We start from the raw sequence: 25479 nt of genomic DNA, 5'->3' as shown, positions 1-25479 counted from the left end.
AAGTGCAGTAGTGGATGTTTTACGCAGGTATCTGTCATCTGTAGAGGGGGTTGAAAATAATTTTCATAACCTTTATGAGCTTGAAAAGCAAATAGAGGTCATAAGAAATAAGAAGTGTAAACAGAGATCGATTCTGGACAATTTTGGTAGGAAGCAGTGATTGTGTAGTTTTTCATCTGGAATAAATTTGTGTTAATGTTGTAAATACAGGTACAATAGTAACAATTAAAATGTTTTATTCTGAAAAAATATTGCATCTTAGGTAATTCTATAGCCATTCTAAGAAAGTAACTACTGTATATTAAAAGAATATATTACAAAAAATTTTAACCACCTACCGGTAGCCTTCTGCTGGGCAAAGGATGAGCAGAATTACAAAGGCAGTGTAGTCAACAGTTAATACATTACAGTAATTAACTTACATGGACCTTTATTTGAGGTAAATACAGTAAATCGATTGAGATTGAAATACTCTATAAATTTACAATATGCATTTGTGTAACATTTACCTCCTTTTCCAGAACATTTTTATATATACCTGTACAAGTTGTTTCCCACAATTTACACTTTCCCCCCTTTTACACCAGTATTCCTTGGCCCCTTGAAAAGTTTAAAAGAGGGGTAATACTGTACTACATTTAATGTACTGTAGTTTGGATCTACATGAATTTATATGGAATTACCAGGTACATGTTTCACCCTATTTTGGGCATATTCAGCCTGTAGACAACCCTAAGGTCAAAGTCCTGGACCTTATTTAACCCTTATATAATATAAATTATGAACATTAATGTTACACAATAATAACCTCTTAAAAAATAACATGCCATAATGATATTTTCCTCCCCCTGCGAACCATGTGACCTTGCCGCAGTGGGGAGGCTTGCGTGTCCCAATGAAGCTGATAGCCGAGCCGCAGGTGCAACCATATCGGATGGGTATCTGTTGAGAGACCAGACTAAGGTATGGTTCACCGAAAGGGGGGTAGCAGCTGTTTGGAAGTTGCAAGGGCGGCAGTCTCGATGATTGACTGATATGGCCTTGTAATAATACTCAGCATGGCTTAGCTGTGTTGATACTGCTACACGGCTGAAAGCAACGGGAAACTACAGCCATAACTAACTCCCGAGGACATGCAGCTCTCTCTGTATGAATTATTTACTGATGATGACTTCCTCCCGGGTAAAATATTTCAGAGGTAAACTAGTCCCCAATTTCGATCTCCGGGTGGGGACAACACGAGAGGGGGCAATCATCAGGAAGATGGATACTGACATTCTGCGTGTCGGAGCGTGGAATGTTAGAAGTTTGAATCGTTGTGGTAGATTAGAGAATCTCAAAAGGGAGATGGATAGACTAAAGTTAGATGTAGTTGGTATAAGTGAAGTACGTTGGCTGGAAGAACAGGATTTTTGGTCAGGCGACTACCGAATTATCAACACAAAATCAAACAGAGGAAATGCAGGAGTTGGCTTAATAATGAATAAGAAAATAAGACAGCGGGTAAGCTACTACGGCCAGCATAGAGAAAGAATTCTTGTTGTCAAGATAGACACCAAACCAATGCCCACCACAATAGTGCAGGTCTATACGCCCACTAGCTCAGCGGATGACGAGGGAATCAAAAGAACATATGAAGAGATAGAAGATTTAATACAATATGTAAAAGGTGATGAGAATCTAATTGTGATGAGACACTGGAATGCAGAGGTAGGCCAAGGAAGAGAAGGTAATACAGTAGGAGAATTTGGATTGGGACAAGGGAACGAAAGAGGAAGTCGGCTGGTTGAATTCTGCACTGATCATAATTTAGTCCTTGCCAGTACTTGGTTCAAACACCACAAACGATGGCTTTATACGTGGATGAAACCTGGAGACACTGGAAAGTATCAAATAGATTTCATTATGATTAGGCAGAGATTCAGAAACCAGGTGTTGGATTGCAAAACTTTCCCAGGAGCAGACGTGGACTCTGACCACAACTTGTTGGTCATGAAATGTCATCTGAAGCTGAAGAAACTGAAGAAAGGAAAGAATCCAAAAAGATGGTATCTAGACAAGTTGAAAGAAAATAATGTAAGAGATTGTTTCAAGGAACATGTTGCAAAAGGACTAAATGAAAAGGCTGAAGGAAACACAATTTAGAGTGGATAGTCATGAAAAATGAAGTCAGCAGGGCTGCTAAAGAAATGTTAGGAAGGAAGAAAAGATCAAGTAAGAATCAGTGGATAACTCAGGAGATACTAGACCTGATTGATGAACGACGAAAATACAAGAATGCTAGAAATGAAGAGGGCAGAAAAGAATACAGGTGATTAAAGAATGAAGTGGATAGAAAGTACAAGGTAGCTAAGGAAGACTGGCTGAAGGAGAAGTGCAAGGATGTCTAAGGTTGTATGGTCCTAGGAATGGTAGATGCTGCATACAGGAAAATCAAAGAAACCTTTGGAGAAAGGAAATCCAGGTGCATGAATATTAAGAGCTCAGACGGAAAGCCACTTCTAGGGAAAGAAGTCAAAGCAGAAAGATGGCAGGAACATATCCAACAGTTGTATCAAGGTGAAGATGTAGATTTGGTTCTGGAACAAGAGGAGGCTGTTGATGCTGATGAAATGGGAAGACCCAATTTTGAGGTCAGAGTTTGACAGAGCTGTGAGCGATCTAAATAGGAACAAGGCACCTGGAATTGATGACATTCCCTCTGAATTACTGACTGCCTTAGGAGAAACCAGCATGGCAAGGTTATTCCATTTAGTGTGTAAGAAGTATGAGATAGGAGAAGTCCCATCCGATTTTCGGCAGAATGTTGTTATACCTATTCTTAAGAATGCTGGTGCTGACAGGTGTGAAAACTATCACACCATTAGTTTAGTGTCTCATGCCTGCAAACTTTTGACACGTGTTGTATACAGAAGAATGGAAAAACAAGTTGAAGGTGAGTTGAGAGAAGATCAATTTGGCTTCAGAAGAAATGTAGGAACATGTGAAGCAATCCTGACTTTACGTCTGATCTTAGAGGATCGAATCAAGAAGGACAAGCCCACTTACATGGCATTCATAGATCTAGAAAAGGCATTCGATAATGTTGATTGAACTAAGCTGTTTAAGATTCTGAAGGTGATTGGGATCAGATACCGAGAACGAAGAATTATCTACAATCTGTATAAAAATCAGTCTGCAGTGTTAAGAATCGAGGGCTTTGAAAAAGAAGCAACAATCCAGAAAGGAGTGAGGCAAGGCTGCAGTCTGTGCCCCCTCCTTTTCAGTGTTTACATAGAACAGGCAGTAAAGGAAATCAGAGGAATTTGGAAAGGGAATCGCAGTCCAAGGAGAGGAAATCAAAACCTTGAGATTTGCCGATGATATTGTTATTTTATCTGAGACTGTTGAAGATCTTGAGAAGCTGCTGAATGGTATGGACGAAGTCTTGGACAAGGAATACAAGATGAAAATAAATAAGTCCAAAACAAAAGTAATGGGGTGCAGTCGAATGAAGGCAGGTGATGCAGGATATATTAAATTAGGAAATGAAGTCTTAAAGGAAGTAGATGAATATTGTTACTTGGGTAGTAAAATAACTAACGATGGCAGAAGTAAGGAGGACATAAAATGCAGATTAGCACAAGCAAGGAAGAGCTTTCTTAAGAAAAGAAATTTGCTCGCTTCAAACATTGATATAGGAATTACAAAGATGTTTTTGAAGACTTTCGTGTGGAGCGTGGCATTGTATGGAAGTGAAACATGGACAATAACTAGCTCAGAAAGAGAATACAAACTTTTGAAATGTGGTGTTACAGAAAAATGCTGAAGGTGAGATGAATGGATCGAATCACAAATGAAGGGATACTGAATCGATTTGGCGAGAGGAGATTGATTTGGCTAAATTTGACAAGAAGAAGAGAGAGAATGATAGGACACATTCTAAGACACCCAGGACTTGTTCAGCTGGTTTTTGAAGAAATTGTAGGTGGTAAGAATGGTAGGGGTAGACCAAGGTATGAATATGACAAGCAGATTAGAGCAGATGTAGGATGCGGTAGTTACGTAGAAATGGAAAGGTTAGCACAGGATAGCGTGGCATGGAGAGCTGCATCAAACCAGTCTATGGACTGATGACTCAAACAACAGTGATATTTTTAAAAAATGTGAACAATACATAAATGTGAGTAATATAAAATTTATGGTATTTTAACACAATTAGAACTTGTCAGTTCTATTTTATCTGATTTTTTAAAAAAATGTCCAAAACTAAAATGGATCTTCATCTGATTTGAGGACCATTAGGATGACAATGGTCTTGGGTAAATAGTATATTTATTTGACCGTTTGACGAGCCAAAGTTGAATGTGTTGTCTATCACAACTCTTGTCCCAGACAGACCCAAAAAAAACTGAATTCGCCACATTTACATATAATAATCCAGTCGTCCATCTGATGGCAAACACCTTAAAGTAGCACAATATTAATGTAACCTTCAGAACAGTTAATACTAATCAAAACTTTTTTTAACCACAATAAGGTCAATTACAATAGCAATTATTATTCAAGGGCTGGCGTATGTAGACTAACATGTACACAGTGTGGTTTTTCTTACATAGGTCAAAGTGGACGGAGCTTTCACAAGAGGTGTTTGGAACATTTTAACGCTCAAAAATATAACAAGTAGTCAGCAATGAGCCAGCATATGAGTGAAACGGGACATCATTTCACATCTATAGAGAATGATCTTAAGTATAGGTAAAGGGAAATTAATGAACGAACTCGAAAATTTACACATTTTTTTGGATCAGGTCTATAATAAAAATCTTAATCTCACTGATGTCATTGAAATTAAATATCCTCTGTACGAATTAACACCTAGGTTAATTGGTATTGTGAATCCAAACGAGCAAAATCCCTTATTTATTTAAATCTCCCCACTCAAAAGTTTCATCCATCATGCCAAACGTTGGGCCTGCCCATGCCACTTCTAGAAACTCCCCTCCAGTAATAGCTCATACGTCCAAAGACCAGCCTACCCCCCCCCCCCCCTCTCTCTCTCTCCACGCCCCGCGCCTCCATTATCGCATCGATATAACACCAGGAGTAGAAAAGTCAGTCAGGCAGGTGCTGCCGGGACAGACAGAACAACCTTGCATGATTTGAACAAGTAGGTCATTTTACATTCATGGGGTGTTATTTTGATTGTTTTAGTCACAACGCGTGCGTCAAATTGTTGAATAAAATTTATTTTTTACTTCATTACAGATAATCTTAAGATCCCTCTCAAGGCCAAATAACACACCAACGGGAATGATTATTTTACAAGACTGCCTTTAAGTGTCTTAGGCGTTCTTTCACAATCAAGCAGCCTAAAGCCTAAATGGTATTCTTCACAATACATTGTCAACACATACGACAAGAAACCAAGATGCTTATATTTTTATTTCACAACAAAACTTAATGAAGTTTTAAACAGTCTTATCTAATCTATATCAACAAACAATATGTTTCAAAACCTTAATTTGTGATAGACAACACATTCAACGTTGGCTCGTCAAACGATACATGTGGGTCAAATAACGGATAAATATACTATTTACCCAAGACCATTGTCATCCTAATGGTCCTCAGATCAGATGAAGAAAATCCATTTTAGTTTTGGACATTTTAAAAAAATCAGATAAAATAGAACTGACAAGTTTTAATTGGGTTAAAATACCACAAATTTTATATTACTCACATTTATGTATTGTTCACATTTAAAAAAATATCATTATGGCATGTTAATTTTTAAGAGGTTATTACTGTGTAATATTAATGTTCATAATTTATATTACATAAGGGTTAAATAAGGTCCAGGACGTTGACCTTCAGGTTGTCTTCAGGCTGAAAATGCCCAAAATAGGGTGAAACATGTACCTGGTAAATCCATATAAATTCATGTAGATCCAAACTACATTAAATGTGGTATGTATTGAACAGGTGGTTTCATTAAATTATCCTGGAAATATTTATGCATAAGCGGTGTGTTCCGAGCTGTCAGTGGAGAGATGGCATGGAACAACATTAGTATGTGAATAAGTTTGAGTGGTGTCTTTAAAAGTAGGAAAGATCACAATATGAAGATAAAGTTGGAATTGAAGAGGACAAATTGGAGCAAATATTCGTTTATTGGAAGGGGACTTACGGATTTGAATAACTTACCAAGGGAGATATTCAATAAATTTCCAATTTCTTTGATATCATTCTAGTAAAACAACAGATAGGGAATCTCTCTTACAATTTGCTGTACGTTGCACCGACACAAATAGGTCTTATGGCGACGATGGGATAGGAAGCGGCCATGGCCTTAATTAAGGTACAGCCCCAGCATTTGCTTGGTGTGAAAATAGGAAACCACGGAAAACCATTTTTGGGTCTGCCGACAGTGGGGTTCGAACCCACTGTCTCCCGGATGCAAGCTCACAGCTGCACTGCTCTAACCGCACGTCCAACTCGCCTGTTTGAGATAAGGAATCTGCCACCTGGGCAACTGCCCTAAATGCAGATCAGTATTGATTGATTGATTGATTGATTGATTGATTGATTGATTGATTGATTGACATTGATATTAATGTAAATAATGTTAGTGTGATAATAAAGGAAATTAGGTCCAGAACTTTGCAGTGCCTTTTACCCTAGCACTTTATAATGCATATCTCATCCTTCCTTTGTTCATTGCCTAGTGTTGGGAGATCTTCAATAGTAGGAGTTACTTCGTGTGTGTGTTTTTTTCACCTGCTTACATAAAGAGGAATTTGTGCCAATCAGTTAGTGCTATAATTTCAAATTAAACAGCTGTGATTAGTGCTATAATTTCAAATTAAACAGCTGTGGATTTGGGAAAACTTTCGTCACACCATTTTTCTGGAGTTGAAATGGAAAACCACAGAATAATATTTCAGTCATTTCCTTTTTGCCTTTATTGCTGGATGAATTTTGAGGCAGCAATAACCTTTGCATAATCCTAGAAATTGTTTATTGCTGTTTTCATGCAAACTTATGAAACTCAAACCACTTGGCATAGGAATGTGATTTTTGTTTCTACCAGTGCTATATCAGCAGATATCCCTCAAATGTCAGGGGGTTTGAGCTCCACTAATGCAGATTGCAAGACTGGATGTTGAGATTAGCAAAAGGATTGAAGCTCGAAAGTGCTTTCATCACAGTGTACAGAATTTAAGAGATAAGGAAGTGCCAATTAAAGCAAAATAAACTATATTTAAGATGTGCAGTAGACTGTCGGCAATCTGGCTCGTGACTCTCCGGCCCCCATACTATCCAGCCTACTTAGTACTGTAATACAGTACAATACTTTTCCAAAGCATTAGCGTGTGGGCTCCTGCTAGAACCCCATGTGGTCTTTCAAAATGTTTTATGCTTGTGCTTCTGGCACACGTGGAGTCACAATTATAAGGTACAGTGCAGTGTTGTTAATATGTGTGTACTGAATAAATTATTAGAAAAGATTCTTGAACAAATGAGACACAGAAGCCCTCTTTCAGCGCTCCCAAACAACAATGAACATACGTAGAGAGCAGCTCTGTTCGCAACTGTGTTCTTTGTTTTGTCAGTTGTTTATTGGATGTCCAAAGTGTGTACGTTGGTAAATTATTGTTTTGTGTGCTCCATTGTGTTTTAGTTGAAGATTTAAAAGTGGGTGATAAATGAAAAAAGTTTTAGTGACTATGGATGGGAAACTTCATGCTATAAGGCGACTAGATTCTGGGGTAACAGCCAAAACTATTGCTTTGGAGTTTGGGGTAGGAGAAAATACAGTTAGAGACTGGAAGAAAAATTGAGCAGAAATTGAAGAGTGGTATGCTGCCCAAGGTAATGGAAATGGAATGAAAGTAAAGTAAACGATGTTGAAAGGTAAGCAAGCATAGAGAAGTTGAGGAAGCATTATTTTTGTGCCATGAACACTTAAGAGGAAAAGGCTTTCCCGTTACTGGGCCGGTATTGCAGGAAAAAGCATTGCAATTTCAGCGACAAATAGGAGAAGATTCAGAATTCTACTGCCAGTGATAGATGCTTGGATCATTGGAAAAGAAGAAAAAAATATAATTTGGTATTCTCCAGATTACCATTAATGGAAAGGCTTTATCCGCCGACGATGAGGCTGTGCCATTGTTTAAAGACTATCTTTCAAAGTTAATTGATGAGGAGGGAATTTCTGGAGAACAGTTGTACAACTGCAGTGAGAGTGGTTTAATTTACAAGATGCTCCCGACAAAACTCTTGCTTCAAAAAGAGAAGGTGCGGCACCCAGACACAAGAAAAGTAAGGAATGAGGCACCATCTTGGCTTGCAGCAATGCAACCAGTAACTACAAGCTTACGGTTACATTAATAGGGAAATCATGGAAACCTAGAACTTTCAAAAACCTGAAAAATCAGGAATCACTGCCCCTATATTACACACATCAAAAGAAAGCATGGATGAATTCAGAAATCTTTAAAACGAGGTTCCAAAATGAATTCGTATCAGCTGTAGAGAAATATCTCAAAGACAACAATTTGCCGAGAAAAGCTGTGCTGCTTCTTGATAACGAGCCTTTGCATCCTGCCAGTGACAAACTCACAGGTGGAAATATCAAAGCATTATTTTTTTTATCACCAAATGTGACTGCTCTTTGTCAGCCGATGGATCAGGGCATCCCTGAAATTCTAAAGAGAAAGTATTGCCGATGTTTTCTCAGTCCATTGATATCAACAGTTGATAATAATGAAGAATGTGTAACCGTTCTGATGAGGATTGACTTATTGACTGTCATAAGGTGGTTGGCCGAAGCATGGGAAGAGATTCCGAACATATCACTTGAAAGGTCTTGGAAAATTCTTTTTGATCATGAAGGTGGGGATTTTAATTTTGAATCCATATGCAAAACCAAAGTCAAAGATCGAAACGATGATGATCTTTCGTTGCTAAAAAATGTACCAGGCTGTGAGAATGTCGATGCAGAGGACATTACAGAATGTACGGCAAATGATGAAGTTGACGAATTAACTGACAATGATATTGTGAAAATGGTGATGCAGAGGGAAGTAACAGAAAAGTAGGAGGAGCGCTTAGATGACAGGAAAAATCTCATCCCACATTCAGAAGGGTTCGAAGCTATTCAGGCAGTGCTGCAGTACAATAGTGAGCAGGAGGAAGCAACGCCAGCTGATATCATCTGCTTGCATAAATTGAGGGATATAGCATAATGGAAGAGGGCTAAAGTGAGGAAGTACTCATCTATCAGACTTTTTTTAAACCTCAAGCCTGTAAGTTTCAACTTTCATGTTAGGCCTGCCTTTTCACATGTGTGTAACAAATATGTTTAAATAATTTTTGTAACAAGTAGGCCTATGTTTTCTGTTAGTGTTTTATTTATTTTAAAAGTGTTATTCATATGTGCTGTACAATGCAGATTGTTCTGTTTTCTGTAATAATTTTTGAAACTTGCAGTACAGTACGTGCATACATAACAAACACAAGTAGCATATACTACGTAAGAAGTCAGAAAATATTAATAAAATAGGGTTTTAATATGAGAAATGGTGTTTTTAATAGTATGGCTGAGGTTAGAAGAGAGTATTTAGAGATCTCCAGCAGCCTATCCGTTTTTTTTGTTATCCAGCTTGACTTTCTGCAACATTAAACTGGATAGCAGAGTGTCTACTGAGTTACATACCCATAACATATGGAGCAGAAACTTGGTTGATGACAGAAAGAGGTGAGAGCCAAATGCAGGTGGCAGGAATGAATTGCTTGAGAAGTATGGTGCAGAAAACACGAAGAGGCAAAGTGAGGAATGAGAAATTACAGATAGAAATGTATGTGTAATAATTAAATGATAAAATAGAGAAAAGAAGGTTTAGTTTGGACATGTTAAAAGAATGATTGATCAAAGAATGCCAAAACAGACCATGGATAGGCAAATTTAGAGAAAGAAGGGCTAAAGACAGCCAAGACTTGGATAGATGGACTTTGTCCAAAACAGCATAAAGCACTGGAATCTGGATTGAAACAGAGTTATATAAGGAGTGGTGGAAATGTAGAAGAAAAAAGGAATGGAGAGGAACCATAGTTGCCCCTACATGGCCTTACCTTGTAAATGAGAATTGGTAGTGGTGGTGGTGATCATTGCATTCCACTGCAGTGATGTACAATCTTTTGGTATAAAATGAACCTGATTTGATATTTAAGTTAAGTGTAGGGGGTGTTAGAATCTTAGCTACTCATTTTGTAATTTGAGTAAACGGGGTGGTTTTGGGGTATTGTGAAAAAAGCTGATATATAGTCCGTATACCGTATTTATGCGAATAATCCCTGCCACCAATCCCCACACCCAAACTTTATAAAGGCTGATGTTGAAAAAAATATGCCAACATTGGCGCAAATAAAACCCTCACCCCAATTTCGTGCCTCAAATTTTTTTTTAAAATATGCGGGCATTATTCGCGTAAGTACGGTATATATATTTTATGCTGTACTTCAGCAGACACCAAGCAAGTGGCTGAGCGGCTTGTGTCACGTAGCTATCAGCTTGCGTTCGGGAGATAGTGGGTTCGATCCGCAATGTCGGCAGCCCTGAAGATGGTTTCCCATTTTCACACCAGGTAAATGCTGTGTCTGTACCTTAATTGAGGCCACAGTCTCTTTTTCCTCACTCCTAGCCCTTTTAACCCTTTCCTATCCCATCATTGCCATGAGACCTATCTGTGTCGGTGCGACGATAAAAAAAATAAGAAAGCTACTTTTGCAAACATGGTCCTCTCCATATCACTTTTCATTTCTTTTCCTTGCTACTTATTAATACTTTCAGAGCAATGTCTACTCCAAATCTTAGAATATTTATTTTTCTCCTTCATGGTGGCTGTACTGATGATGAACCACTATGGGAACATGTCTTTTTAAATATTTGTAATTTAATTGTTTGAAGATTGAACATCACAAGTAATGGTGATATTCTTAATTTTGTGTGCTTGTAGAATACCTTGGAGAAGTGTTCTGTGTGTATGAAACCCATTCTTGACCGTATTCTGAGGGCTACGGGGAAACCTTACCATCCTCAGTGCTTTTCTTGTATTGTGTGTGGCAAAAGTTTGGATGGTATTCCTTTCACTGTAGATGCCACAAATCAGATACATTGCATTGAAGATTTCCACAGGTGAGCAATTTCTCTCCTAATTTTTGCTAATATCTTAAGTGTTGGGATAAATTGTGTAGAAGCCTTACTACAGTATAATTTAGCTAAACATTTTATACTCGTGTGTTCTGATACTGCAGTATTGAGTTTGAATTTGAGTTGCGATTTTATATCACAGTTGTAATTATAGCTTCGAAATTCATTACCAAAGGCTTTTATGTGGTTGCTTTGCTTGTGATCATGGCACTCTTATCAGTTTGTAATGATATGAACATAAATAAGTGAAATTTAAGTAAGTGAAACTTTGGTCATACCATTATGAACATGTACGGTAATGTATAAAATATTAAATAGTGAAAAATAGATCCTCGATTTTAAGAAACATAGTTGTATGCAATGTTGTAATTTGATCCTAAAGAATTTATGAGGGTGAATCAAAAAGTAAGTTACACAAGCTCACCGCGAGTGCACGCTGTGTGTTGTGACCGTGGCCAATGCGGAGCAAGCTACAGTAACGGCTGACACATCTGATAGGAATGTTTGTTTGGTATCCCATCGTATCATGTGTGCAGAGCGGGCTGGGTTCAATGGCGCGTCAACTGGATGTTCACTCCAAATTGGAGATGCGTGCAGCGATCAGATTTCTATGGGCTAAACGGCTCAATTGCACAGATATTCATTGTGAAATCCCTGCTGTATATGGTGAGCGTGCAATTTCTCGCCTAGATATTGTAAAGTGGTGTAAGCAGTTTGACGCCGGACGCACAGATCTCGTGACGAATATCACGAAGTCAGGCCCGCAACGTCCAGTACCGTTGCAAATGTTGACTGTGTAGGTGGGATCATTAGTGAGCATCGTTGCATAACACTGCAGGAAATTGCCAACATGTTGAACATTTTGTATGGCAGTGTGTTCTCCATTGATCACCAGAACCTTGAATTCCGTAAACTGTGTCAAAGATTGGTCCCACGTCTGCTCACAGTTTTTCACAAGAGACAAAAGTTTCCAATTGTCACTGGCATTTTTGCAACGATGTTCTGTGGAGGGCAACGAGTTTCTGCAGGGAATTGTCACAGGGGATGAAACTTGGGTCGACCCCTTCACCCCCAAAACAAGGAGAACATCGATGGAATGGGTGCACACCACACCACCACCACAAAAGGAGGCCAAGGCTCAACCTTCAGCAGGAAAGGTAATGACGACAGTGTTCTTTGACATGGAGGGTGTGGTGCACATGGAATTTATGCCGAAAAGCATGACAGTCAACTCGGCTTCGTATTGTCAAACAAATCAATTGCCAAAGACAATTAAAGAATAGCGTCTGAGAAAATTGAGCACCAGTGTGATTTTTATTGCATGATAATACAACCCCTCACACGGCCCGCCAAACGTCTGAACTGCTGCAGCGATTTAAGTGGGAGGTATGGCAGCATCCTCCATATAGTCCAGACTTAGTGCCATGCGATCATCATGTGTTCGGTAAGCTGAAAAAGGATCTCGGTGGACGACGATTCCAAAACGATGAGGAGGTGAAAGCAGCTGTCTCCAGGTGGTTACATGGCGCTGGAGGTGATTTCTACACATCCGGAATCGAAAAGTTGGTTGACCGGTCCGGAAATGTTTACAGTCTCTTGGGGACTGTGTGGAAAAGTGAACTTGCATTTTATACGGAGAAGTGGACGATGCGCCGGTAACCCAGTAAACTGACGGACTGTCACTCCTGGTAGTGTACAATGTGTTACACCGTTCCACTGTTGTGCCAGAGCCGAGGAGGACGCAGATCTGTCCTGCAATGCCATTCGGATGAGGTGACGATCTTCTGGGGGGGGGCTGGGTGGTACAGCCAGACCCATCTCATCGTGTTCTACAGCGTTCTATGAACTATTTCTGTACATAACTGTTGCTCTGCCGATACATTTCGTCCCACACGAGCAGCAATTTTCTGGATGGATGCATCACGTTCTCTCATGAAAATAATGCACCCTCTTTCAAATTCACTCATTTGACGGTTCGGTTCTTGCATACGTCTGCGAGGCATCCTTCACGTTTGCTCAAATCACACTGATCCATTACCTTCGGTTTATAGCGACAATGGGAGCCGCAGGCACATTTTACCAGTCGCTTGTGGTGCACCTAGATATCGATGTGGAACTTGAACCTGGACATGGTTCAAATACTAATCATTTCTTGAGAACATACTAATGCACATGTCCTATGTATACAAACTTTCTATTTCATAGTCTTTAGGTGTTCTGATTGTTATGAACATCAGTGTATAAATCTCTACTTTCAGTATCAAAAGGAGAGAAGGAGTAAGGTTATACCATTAATGTATAAGCGTACAGGCAGTATTCCTTGAAGCAGTAGTATCTCATCATTACCACTATTCTTAACCATTTATGGTTTTAATCTCGACCATTTCTACCTCGTTATTTACTCAGGTTATTTACTGCTCTCATCTCTTGAGTTGATTCCTTTTCCTGATGAAGTTGTGGATTTCTGGTAAGCTTATGATATCTTTTGATACTAAGAGACAGAAAAGTACCAAAACTTTAGTGCTTTAAATTTTTATCATGAAGTTTTTTTCAGTTCTCATTACTATAATTCATTTTTTCACTATTTGTTACCTCTTGTTGAGACCTTTGTTTCGATGTAAAATGGTGTTCATCTGCAAGTGGTTCTATTGTCTGCATTGATTTTTGAAAATCAGCAAAACTTTTCTTATATTGTATTGTAAGGTCTTTGTATGGTCGTTACCAGAGTTCGAGTCTTGAATCTGCTACTTGTCTGCAATCTACAGTTGGCTTTTGTACATTGAATTCCAACTACATTCAGCACAATTCTGCTACAGATGACAACACAGGTGCTCAGGTATTTTTGCTGTGTGTATTTTGTGCTAAGCATGCATTCTCGCGATAGTAATACTTCAAGTTAATTTCCATTCAAGTTTGATGTAATATAGATTAAAATCCTTATCATAGTGTGTAATTCACTGTTCCTTCCAGAATTATGTTCTTCACTCTAACACAGTGGCTTTTTCTAATGCTCCTTCACACTGCTGCAGCATTCTTGTTAATCTTTTGTTTGATTCTTAATGGTAATGGTAAATTGTTAAAGAGTGTTACTTTGATTACTTCCAGTTTGAGTGCTAACACCTGGCAAGCGCAGGTAGTTCAGTGCACGGCTATAAAAATATTATAGGATTTGCTTTCCTGGTAAGATATGGAATAAATAATAGATTGACACCATTGAGGGGAACATTATACTTTTCAAATTTGATCTTCTGTGGCTTCTATCTTTAATTACGATTACAGTTCATCATACTGGTCATGATTCTCTCGTAATGTTGTCAGAGAAGATTGATTTTTGGTATCTTTTTGAATGTCTTGAGTGTTGAAATGGAGCTCATCAGGATAGTGTTATGATATACTAAATTGGAATTTCTCTTGACAATCGCCTGCCTTATTTGTTTTCTAATCGGATGATGTTCACCTCAGCTAAGTTAACCTGTATTTGCTGTACACATTAAGAAGTTGGCCCTTGCATTGAATGAGTGTAGGAAGTAGCAGTCTTAAAATTCTTCCTACATTCCAGCATCTTCTATTTAACCAACAATGTTCTCATAGGATTGAGAGTAATTTTTTGTTCTTCAGCTAGTAACCTTAAAAAAATTCCCAGTTTTTTCATCAAATCTGTAATAAATTGGGATGGTTTACAAATTGGACAACTTTCCTCTTCAACTGTGTAAAATACAGTTTTCTAAAATACAGTTTTCTTCAACAACTCTTAACTTAACCCAGGAAGGACTTGTGCTACCATATCATACTATCATGTACTAATATAGATTTTATTCTAATTATTGAAAAGGTCACCATATTTATTGTTACCGTGTTTTGGTGGATCAGCAGAGGTAAAAGAAGGTGCGGGCTGGAATGGGTCTAACTACAAGTCCGAAAGATGAATTTAAAATTTAAATAAAGGTTATATTTTCAATAGACAATAAGATTTAACAAATGTTTACATAGAATTTGAAAACTTAACAAGTCGATCAGGTACAAGACCAGAAAAGCAAGGATTTAAAGACAAATTAATGATCTGGGCTTCAAGCCCCACCTTTTACAATCTCTGAGCTCTCAGCTCACAACCACAAATTACCAAAGGGCAGAAAACCCCTCATTACATGGAGCACTTGCTCCCACCTAGTAATGTCAAGCCTCCTAGAGGCACCTTTCAAAACACCATAAAGAGCTGACCGCTCTCAATCTTTCAAGCCTATTAAAGGCCACAACAACATTACTATCAACTGACCTCAAGGCACACCTATCAAGAAACAGGAGTATCTAGTATCTACTGGGCCTTCGTGGAAAAGGAACCGATTAATTAAATGGCCCCCAAAAAAGGTCAAGATGAATGGAGGCGCGTATTTGCACTCCTACATGAAAGCTTGTTAAAACCTAAGTGGCGTTAAGCCGATACACAAGGGCTATTCCCATACTATAGAGGTGACTCGTATAAGAAAAAAAATTTAACACATTAATGGAGAGAAGAAAATCGGTTATGAAAACGTAGTCGCCTTAAATCCAAATTGAAGGGGAGCTCGAGAGGGTAAAGCACTCTCTATCCCCGATTTACAGTTAAAGTAATAAGAAAATGTTTACATAAGTCGGCACTAAGTTACATTTTTAAACAGGTAGGATACTTTGAAAAGGTTTTGAACCTTCCCCGGGGGTTAAACTGCTGAGCAAGAAAGAAATAAAGATGTTAAAAAGCCATTACCTTATTGAAGATCTGCTGCCCGAAGTAAGAGGCGCTACCCGCCCCCTGCTATACTTCCATACACTAAACGGATGTTGAACGAGTGGGGACGAGCCATGAAAATCAGCAGTTTTTAAACCCTCATGGAAGATTCAAGACCTTTCATGAATAATTAAGACACACCCATAGGCGTTTATTGGTTGCCCAAAATTTACACATTAAAATTGAAGAAGGACACTATTGGTCCAAAATTAATTAAAGAAATTCAGGATTGTATAAGTTCAAAACTGGTGGAAAGAAAGATTAATTATGCCAACCCGTAGATGAAAGAACAAAATTTAGTAAAGACCAAAACTTCTGAATACAAAAATTCTTCATAAAATTTCCTTCACTTCGCATCTAGGGTGCGTGATCATAGTTTTTTTTGGTAGAGACATCTATAAGAGAATGTCCAGACTTATTGATGAATGAAAAACAAAACAAATCGAAATACACACAGTGACATCTTCATATAAACGGTTGAATTAATTCAGTTTTAAAGTTCAGAGTTTCAGCTGTAGAGGCGTACTTCAAGGCGGAAAATTCAAATGTGCGGCGTATAGGTGTACCAACCGGTACAGACCTCCCCCCCGCAAAAGTCCTTCCAAGGGGTGACACATAAGAATGTTGAATAAAATTATTTTCCAAAACAAAGGTCCAAGTTTGTTTAACCCAACTAGAAGAAAATGTTTGCTTCCCTGGTGATAGATTTGTTGAAGTACATGGAAGGAACATTAATTGATGAAAAAGTCTCTTAATATTGAAGAAGAAGAAGAAGAATTTTGAAAAAAGAAAAAAAAATTCGAAGTCTTTTCATTGATAACTTGTTAGACTCGAGATTTAGTGTGTCTTGTTTGCCGTAGAATACCAGGTACATGTTGCTACTTTTAACGGCAAGACGAGCCGCCGCTGCCAAAGTCCAGTCGAGGAAGCCCGGACCCCTCAAGTACCCTGAGATACCTCTCTCCCGCACTATGAGAGGGGTAGTCGTGGTGAAGGACGCCGCAGATGTGAAGTTTGTTTACAGTTCAATATTAAGAGACTTTTTCATCAATAAAGACATGAAATCCGCTCCTAATATAATAGGGCAAGACAAGTGCTTAGCCACAAACAGTTTAACTTTCCAAGTAAATTTAGCAATTCTAATTTTGGCATACAGAAAACCTAAAATTTCTAATGGAGAAGTGTTAGCTGAAATGCATTGAACCGAAGACGAACAAAAATCAGAAAATTTACAAACAGATTTTAATTTGGAATACCATTCAGCCGAAATAATGGAACACACACTGTCAGAATCTAATAGCGCTGTTACCGGTTCATTATTCAATTCAATTTTGAGAAATGGTACAGGTGCGGGGGTATCCGCCGCAATCCTAAGACATTCTTTGGGACCTTCAAAAGATAAATTAGAAGACGGAGATTTTCCTGAGATTTGGTCGGATTTAACCGGGGCTGAGCCTGAAGCAGTTGGGCACGCCGACTCAGCCGATGCCACTAGTCACTTTTGATTATTGGTGGAAGTTGCACCTGAAGTTGAGCAGGAGGGAGTGCTATTAGAATTCGGGCAATTCTTGGCAATATGGGAAAAGGCGCCACATTTAAAGCAGCCTCGAGATGACCCTGCTCCATTCTTTGCCCTGTTGGATTTGATCCAAGGGCACTTGTTGCGGAGATGGTCTGCAGACCCACAAGCATAACATTTGCGGGTTACGATGGTTCGGCGAGGTGGAGGCCGAAGATTACTTAAAGAAGAAGGGGGCTCCCTCGCCACACGTAGTGTGTCAGCATATCTAACTCCCTCGGCGGAGACAGCCATAGCTTCTAATTCGGCAAAAGATTGCGGACGCGACGCAAAACACAAGTATGACCTGTAAGATGGTGAAATTCCTTCCACAATGGCCTGTACAATTTGATCTTCAGGGAAATGTAAAGCAAATACGCTAGTGTAAAATTTAATATCTTGGATGAAGTCGGCAAGATTTTCATCCAGTCGCTGTACTCTATAATAGTACTTCTGTATTAGAGATGACCTAGCTCGAGCCGGAATAAAATTAGCTAACAGATGGCCGTGAAAGTCTTCTATAGATGATTGTTCAGCAATGGCTCTTACTATTTTGTCTGAGAGGACACCAATGGAATAAGGGTAAATTATCTGAAGGATTTGACATGGAGAAGAGAAAAAACAAGAGCATGATCTTGGAACTCAACTAAAAACCTTAGGAATGAAATAACATCACTGGTGGGGTTAACCGAAAACTTAGAAATACCCCTGAGCAAAAGCTAATGGATGAGGCAAACTACTGAACCCGGGTGACATAGTAGGTAAAGGCCTAAGCGGCGGAGAAGCTGTTTCAGAGGGTGCATTATTCAAAACAAAGGGTGGAATGGATGTGCGCCGACCTGACTCAGTTTCTAATGGGGCAGATGTTTGTTGAGTTCCCGCGGATTTTCTACCTCCTTCACCCGTGGGAGAGTGCTCCTCACTAACTATGTTTACCAGCGTGGGTTAGTCGGTTTTGGGGGGGGTACTGCCCCAGTTAACAATAGGCTAACCTTACTGGACAATTTAGAAAGATTTTCGAGAACAGCACTAGCCTCCTTCCCTTGAATGTCATTTAACTTAAGTAACCTTATTGTAAAAATGGAACAATCTAGCTTGCACACGTTTAAGTTGATTAAGTGATGGATCACCCCCTTCAAAAAAACTAACTACAGATGCTAGCTCAGTAGCATTATCAGTGATCGTGGAGAGAGCGTCGTCAATATCTTTCTCCCCCGAGATGGGGATACTAATCGGCAAGTCAAGAGAATCTTTAAGCTTGGTGGTATTGGCGGCAACCGTGCCTCCAGATTGAACATTTCTAATAGTTAATTCATAAATTAATTCCTCCTTGCGCAAATAGCCAGGATGGAGGACATCGCGAGGGCAGGAAGTGATGACAGAGATTTTACAAATTTAGAAAAATCAAAAAATTCCAGCAACTGAGAAAATTGTTAGAGTTCAAAACAAAAGCAATATTTAGCCGTCAAAAGGGGCAAAATTGAGACCCATTCAACCACGCTCTGCTACCACTTGTTACCGTGTTTTGGTGGATCAGCAGAGGTAAAAGAAGGTGCGGGCTGGAATGGGTCTAACTACAAGTCCGAAAGATGAATTTAAAATTTAAATAAAGGTTATATTTTCAATAGACAACAAGATTTAACAAGTCAATCAGGTACAAGACCAGAAAAGCAAGGATTTAGAGACAAATTAATGATCTGGGCTTCAAGCCCCACCTTTTACAATCCCTGAGCTCTCAGCTCACAACCACAAATTACCAAAGGGCAGAAAACCCCTCATTACATGGAGCACTTGCTCCCACCTAGTAATGTCAAGCCTCCTAGAGGCACCTTTCAAAACACCATAAAGAGCTGACCGCTCTCAATCTTTCAAGCCTATTAAAGGCCACAACAACATTACTATCAATTGACCTCAAGGCACACCTATCAAGAAACAGGGGTATCTAGTACCTTATCTACTGGGCCTTCGTGGAAAAGGAACAGATTAATTAAATGGCCCCCAAAAAAGGTCAAGATGAATGGAGGCGCGTACTTGCACTCCTACATGAAAGCTTGTTAAAACCTAAGTGGCGTTAAGCCGATACACAAGAGCTATTCCCATACTATAGAGGTGACTCGTATAAGAAAAAAAATTTAACACATTAATGGAGAGAAGAAAATCGGTTATGAAAACGTAGTCGCCTTAAATCCAAATTGAAGGGGAGCTCGAGAGGGTAAAGCACTCTCTATCCCCGATTTACAGTTAAAGTAATAAGAAAATGTTTACATAAGTCGGCACTAAGTTACATTTTTAAACAGGTAGGATACTTTGAAAAGGTTTTGAACCTTCCCCGGGGGTTAAACTGCTGAGCAAGAAAGAAATAAAGATGTTAAAAAGCCATTACCTTATTGAAGATCTGCTGCCTGAAGTAAGAGGCGCTACCCGCCCCCTGCTATACTTCCATACACTAAACGGATGTTGAACGAGTGGGGACGAGCCATGAAAATCAGCAGTTTTTAAACCCTCATGGAAGATTCAAGACCTTTCATGAATAATTAAGACACGCCCATAGGCGTTTATTGGTTGCCCAAAATTTACACATTAAAATTGAAGAAGAAGGACACTATTGGTCCAAAATTAATTAAAGAAATTCGGGATTGTATAAGTTCAAAACTGGTGGAAAGAAAGATTAATTATGCCAACCCGTAGATGAAAGAACAAAATTTAGTAAAGACCAAAACTTCTGAATACAAAAATTCTTCATAAAAGTTCCTTCACTTTGCATCTAGGGTGCGTGATCATAGTTTTTTTTTGGTAGAGACATCTATAAGAAAATGTCCAGACTTATTGATGAATGAAAAACAAAACAATTCGAAATACACACAGTGACATCTTCATATAAACGGTTGAATTAATTCAGTTTTAAAGTTCAGAGTTTCAGCTGTAGAGGCGTACTTTAAGGCGGAAAATTCAAATGTGCGGCGTATAGGTGTACCAGCCGGTACATTTATAATAGTAATGCACATTGTATGAAAGACAGACTTTTAAGGATCATTCAGTAGGTACTGTGTGTGTGTGGGGGGGGGGGGAGGGCAGTTTTACATATTGACTCTGAACAAGGAAGTGTACACAAACTTTTCAACATGTGAAATGTGTTCATAATTAATGAAAAGGAATGTCAGAAATACGAGTAATACTATAAATTATTCCCATTAGCTTCATCTAAGGAGAGATGAAATATGCTTGTTTGATACCACACATCCTCTAAAGCAGCATTTCGCAATGTTTTGTTTTTTCTTTATTTTTATAAAATGGAGTGGATTATTAAAATAGCCTTGGGTTTCATAAATGTATGAATATGACCTGTATAGATTGTGAGAGCTAGGGTATGTTCAGAAATTCAAGCACTTATTAATTAGTTTCCTTCTCCATTGGCCACGCTTTGGAGGAAATTTTACATATACTGGAAGAGGGTGACAAAGACCTAGAGGACATATACACTGATCCAGTGGATGCGGCTGTACATTCTGATGAGGACTCTGCAGAGGATGGTGAAAGGGGGAGGGGTGGTTAGTAGACAGTCTTACAGGATGATAGTTGCACACACTAACTGAAATGGTTTCCAGCCATGAATGTGATAAATAGTGCAATGTTACCCTTGAAGGGGATATCGTGCCGAGTGAAATGCCTAAATAAAAATAATAGAATGACTAGAGTCTTCTCAACGTGGACCCAGGATGATCTCCAGATGGAATCCCTGCTGCTTCCCGATATGGACTATAGTCTATAGTGACTATAGACAGTCGCAGAGATATTGAATGCTGCTTTGACAAGGAGTAAAATCCTATGTACGGGAAAGTAGGTCATTTGCTGAAGTTGACACCACATAACATACTTGTGTCATCTAGAAACAGTCTTCCCGTTGTTTCTTCGTACTCGTAATAGTTCATTAAATGCAGCCTAATTTTATGAACAGTTGTAAGTAATAGTCTATGGGTAGAATTCTGTAAAAAATAATTGTGCCTATATTTTTCTGTAAGTACATTTTCAGGTTACTTTAAATCCAGATAAAACACCACATTTGGCCATTCTCATTAACCAAACATTGCAAAATTTGTTCTCATAAGAGAGGTGCAGAGGGAGCTTTCGTGGCTCAGGTAACAGCGTGCTGGTCTCTCATCACTGGATTCTGTGGTTCAAGGGACATATTTTTCTCTGGGTACTCTGGTTTTCCCTGTTGTTTCATTTCAGCAACACTCTCAGATATCATTTCATTTCATCTGTCAGTCATTAACCATTGCCCCACAGGAGTGCGACAGGCTTTGGCAGCTGGTACAATTCCTTTCCTCTCCGCTAGATGGGGGCTTCATTAATTCCATTCCTGACCTGATCAGATGACCGTAAACAGGCTATAGATTGATCATATCAAGAGGGGTGCAGTACTGTATGGTACCAGGCTATTATTGACAACCCATAGAGCTATTTTACATGAAAATAGTTTTTCTTGGCTTCCCTTCAGTGAATACCTTCAGATTTGATAAAATTAACCAGTTAAGTGAGAAATAAAATATCCGTCCTTACCAGGTTAAAGTTGTGTAGTATTTGTTAATGTGAAGGTTTACACTCGTAGAGATCTGAAGGATATTCCCAAATAATAATTTTTGGAATAATGCTTCTGATTAACTGATATGAAACCTCAGTGAAGGAGGCACATTAATTGTTGTTATTGGTCTCCTTTGAAATGAATCTGTGCGGCATTATTTTACTGCTGCACAATCGGTGAGCATGTGCATTAGTTGACCTCATAACAGTAGCCTATGCCAGGAAGGTATTTATTATTATTATATATATATATATATATATATATATATTCGCTGGGGCCATCAAGGACCACGTTAAGTCTTGTTGCATTTGACACTGAACTTGGCCTTCTTTAGAGCCCAAATTTCCCTCATTCTTTGTGAGTGGGCCTGCTTACGCTCCTCTGTCCAAGGGGCACTGTGTCTTCTCTTCGGTTGCTCGTCTCGGTTTAGCCCGTTTGTCAATATTTTCTTGCAGAAGAGATCTCTGTTAAGGGCGTCTTCAGCTGAGATATGTAGCATTTGCAGGTCTTCTTTGGTATTTCTAAACCAGGGAATTGTGGTTTTGGGGTTTGAATCAAAAAAGTGAAAGATTTCTTTAGTTAACTTTCTTCCGTCCATTCTTTTCAGATGACCGTAAAATTGTGCCCGTCTTTTTCTGATTGTGTCGGTAATTTTCTCTATTTTGCTGTAGACTTCCTTGTTGGATCTCTTTTGATGGAGTCCATTTCTGTACTTTGATCCCAAGATTCCTCTCACAATTTTGCGTTCTCTTTTCTCCAGTTCTTCAAGGAGTCCTTTGTTGGCATTTAGAGACAGGGTTTCGGCTGCATATAGAACTACTGGCTTCAGAACTGTTTCATAGTGACGTATCTTGGTGTTTTGGGAAAGGCATTTTTTGTTGTAGATTGTGCGGGATGTTTGGTATGCTATTTCCAGTTTGCGTACTCGCTCCTGAAGTGCTTCTTTGTCCAGTCCATTTTTCATGATGATCTCACCCAGGTATTTGAATTTGTCTACTCGGGTGATGTCCCCGTATTTTGTATGGAGTTTTGGTGGAGCCTCTTTGATGTTAGTCATTACTTCTGTTTTCTCAAACGATATCTGCAAACCAGTTTGTTCGGCAATTTCCTTTAAAATTTCAATTTGAGCTCTAGCGGTTTCTATGTCGGTTGAGAGAACAGCAATATCATCGGCAAATGCTAAGCAGTCTGTTGCGATCCCCTTGGATTTGGTTCCTATTCTCAGTGGACTGTAGTTGGTTTCCTGTAATCTCACCCACCAGGTTCTGATGATCTTTTCAATCAAGAACTGTGCCATCATGCTTTTTTTTTTTTTTTTACTTTTGTAACATGCTTTACTATATGTTTGGGCAAGTGTCTGTTTATGGAGAACTTAAGGAAATGCTCACAATAAGTATACCTCAGACATTGTTACTCATTCCACCCACTTGTCCATGTGTTTCTCATGTAAAATGAATTTTCATCACCACTATTAAAAATATCTCAGTTGCTTGACCACCATTCCTTGGAAATAACCTTGGTTTTTTTTTTGTGTGTGTGTGTGTTTGTGTTTTTTTTTTAATATGTTGATAGTCCCCATTCCAATTACATTTGAAATTTTTTTAAATTGAGTTAAGAGGACAAAAGTTAAGATTGCATTTTCTTATTTTCAGCTGTTTAGTGCTAAAATAACATGGAAAAGTAGATCTGTTACATAATTAGTAGATCTGCTACAACACTACTCGTCAGCTTCTTGCATAAAAATCATTAAATACCTTCTACCATAATCTCCTGGGTCTAGCTCTCTTTGCTTCTTTGTCCAAATTGATTATTCTTCTAGGTAAACCAGTGCTTGATTCGGCTCACTTGACTTTACTATTTACAGCTTTACTTTAAATGTTTATAGCTAACATTGACTAAATCCCTTATTATGAATATCTTTACTGGGCGAGTTGGCCGTGCGATCAGGGTCATGCGGCTATGAGCTTGCATCCGAGATATAGTAGGTTCGAATCCCACTGTCAGCAGCCCTGCAGATGGTTTTCTGTGGTTTTCGATTTTCACACCAGGCAAATGCTGGGGCCGTACTGTAATTAAGGCCACGGCCGCTTCCGACTCCTAGGCCTTTCCTATCCCATTGTCGCCATAAGACCTATCTGTGTCGGTGCAACGTAAAGCAAAAAAAAAAATACCTTTCCATCATTGTTCCTGCATATTTGTTCCAGTAATCTTCCAAATTACATATCTTTCATATCTTCCACCTCCTGCTTATGCACAAGAGGCAATATATATATATTTTTAAATCATGATTTGAGGCATATTAAATTACTGAATACAGATCACATCATCCTCCTCCTTTCCCCATATCCAGTTCCTGCCAGGTCGGGGCATTTATGGTACTTCTCCACCATTTCTCTTCCATCATTTTGTCCCAGTCCAGGTTTCTTCTTCTTGTACTCCTCTCTATCAAATTGATCAAGCAAGTACTAGGCCCCCCTCTCGCTCTCTTTCCCTCAAACTTCATCTCCATCTTGCTCCGATCAATTCTCTCATTTAGATTTTCCATTCTGACCTCCTTTCTCACATCTTTACTTCTCAATCTGTCGTCCCTATCATACTTCTTAGGTATTTAATTTTTTGCTGCCTTGAATTCTACTCTTCTCCCTACCTGTCATTCTCCAGGTCTCAGCTGCATAGGTCAATATGGGTGCATACATTATCTTTTTACACTTCATTGGCACTTCCTTATTTCAGGCAAGGTTTCTTATGCACTGGTAGAATGCATTGCCCTTTTGTACCCTCTTGCTAATCTCCATGTCCAGCCTTTTATTCTGCATTAATTCACTTCCTGGGTATTGGAAACCAACAGTTTCAATGCTTTGACCACCAATTTTCACATTGCCTTTCCCTGGTCTTTTTCCTCATGATATCACCATGGACTTTCATTTTTCTGCACTGATTTTCATACCATACTTTTCAAATTTCTTGTTCAGTGCATCATGTTGTTCTTTAAAACATTCCCCCAAAAGTTGGTTTAAGATTCTCATTTTTATGTACCTACCTCGGAACCTCTTGATTATCAAAAAGCTTCTTTGGTGTATTTGCGCGATATCTCCATATTATTCTTCCAATTAAACATTACATCTTGTACTACTTTGCTGTTTATTCCCCAGATCACAATATCTCCAAATATTAATAGCTTCATCTCCCTATTCCCATATGCTTCCTTTGTCTCCTTTACAATTTCGTCCATAACCATTAGAAACAAAAGAGGTGACAGCACACTCCACTGTCTTAGTCCATTTTCATTTCTAAACCATTCTATCTTTCCAAACTGAGTCTGTATGCTACTGACAGAGTTTTTGTACATTGCTCGCACCATTTCTACAGTTTGTGTTTCCAGT

General features: G+C 38.9%; 2 protein-coding genes across 2 annotated transcripts in view; one reads left to right on the top strand and one right to left on the bottom strand.

The window, feature by feature from the left end:
- Ipo9 (Importin 9) overlaps positions 1–25479 on the bottom strand; it is an 839375-nt gene that overhangs the window by 65587 nt on the left and 748309 nt on the right. The gene's annotated exons all lie outside the window — the stretch shown is intronic.
- Zyx (lipoma-preferred partner zyxin) overlaps positions 1–25479 on the top strand; it is a 242056-nt gene that overhangs the window by 185539 nt on the left and 31038 nt on the right. Inside the window, exon 8 of the mRNA XM_067141232.2 lies at positions 11001–11179. Within this exon, the coding sequence (XP_066997333.1) occupies positions 11001–11179 (179 nt within the window). The remainder of the gene's footprint in view (positions 1–11000; positions 11180–25479) is intronic.

Source organism: Anabrus simplex, chromosome 2 (genome assembly GCF_040414725.1).
Source record: "Anabrus simplex isolate iqAnaSimp1 chromosome 2, ASM4041472v1, whole genome shotgun sequence".
Taxonomy (NCBI): domain Eukaryota; kingdom Metazoa; phylum Arthropoda; class Insecta; order Orthoptera; family Tettigoniidae; genus Anabrus; species Anabrus simplex.
This window is presented reverse-complemented; position numbering and strand designations above follow the sequence as displayed.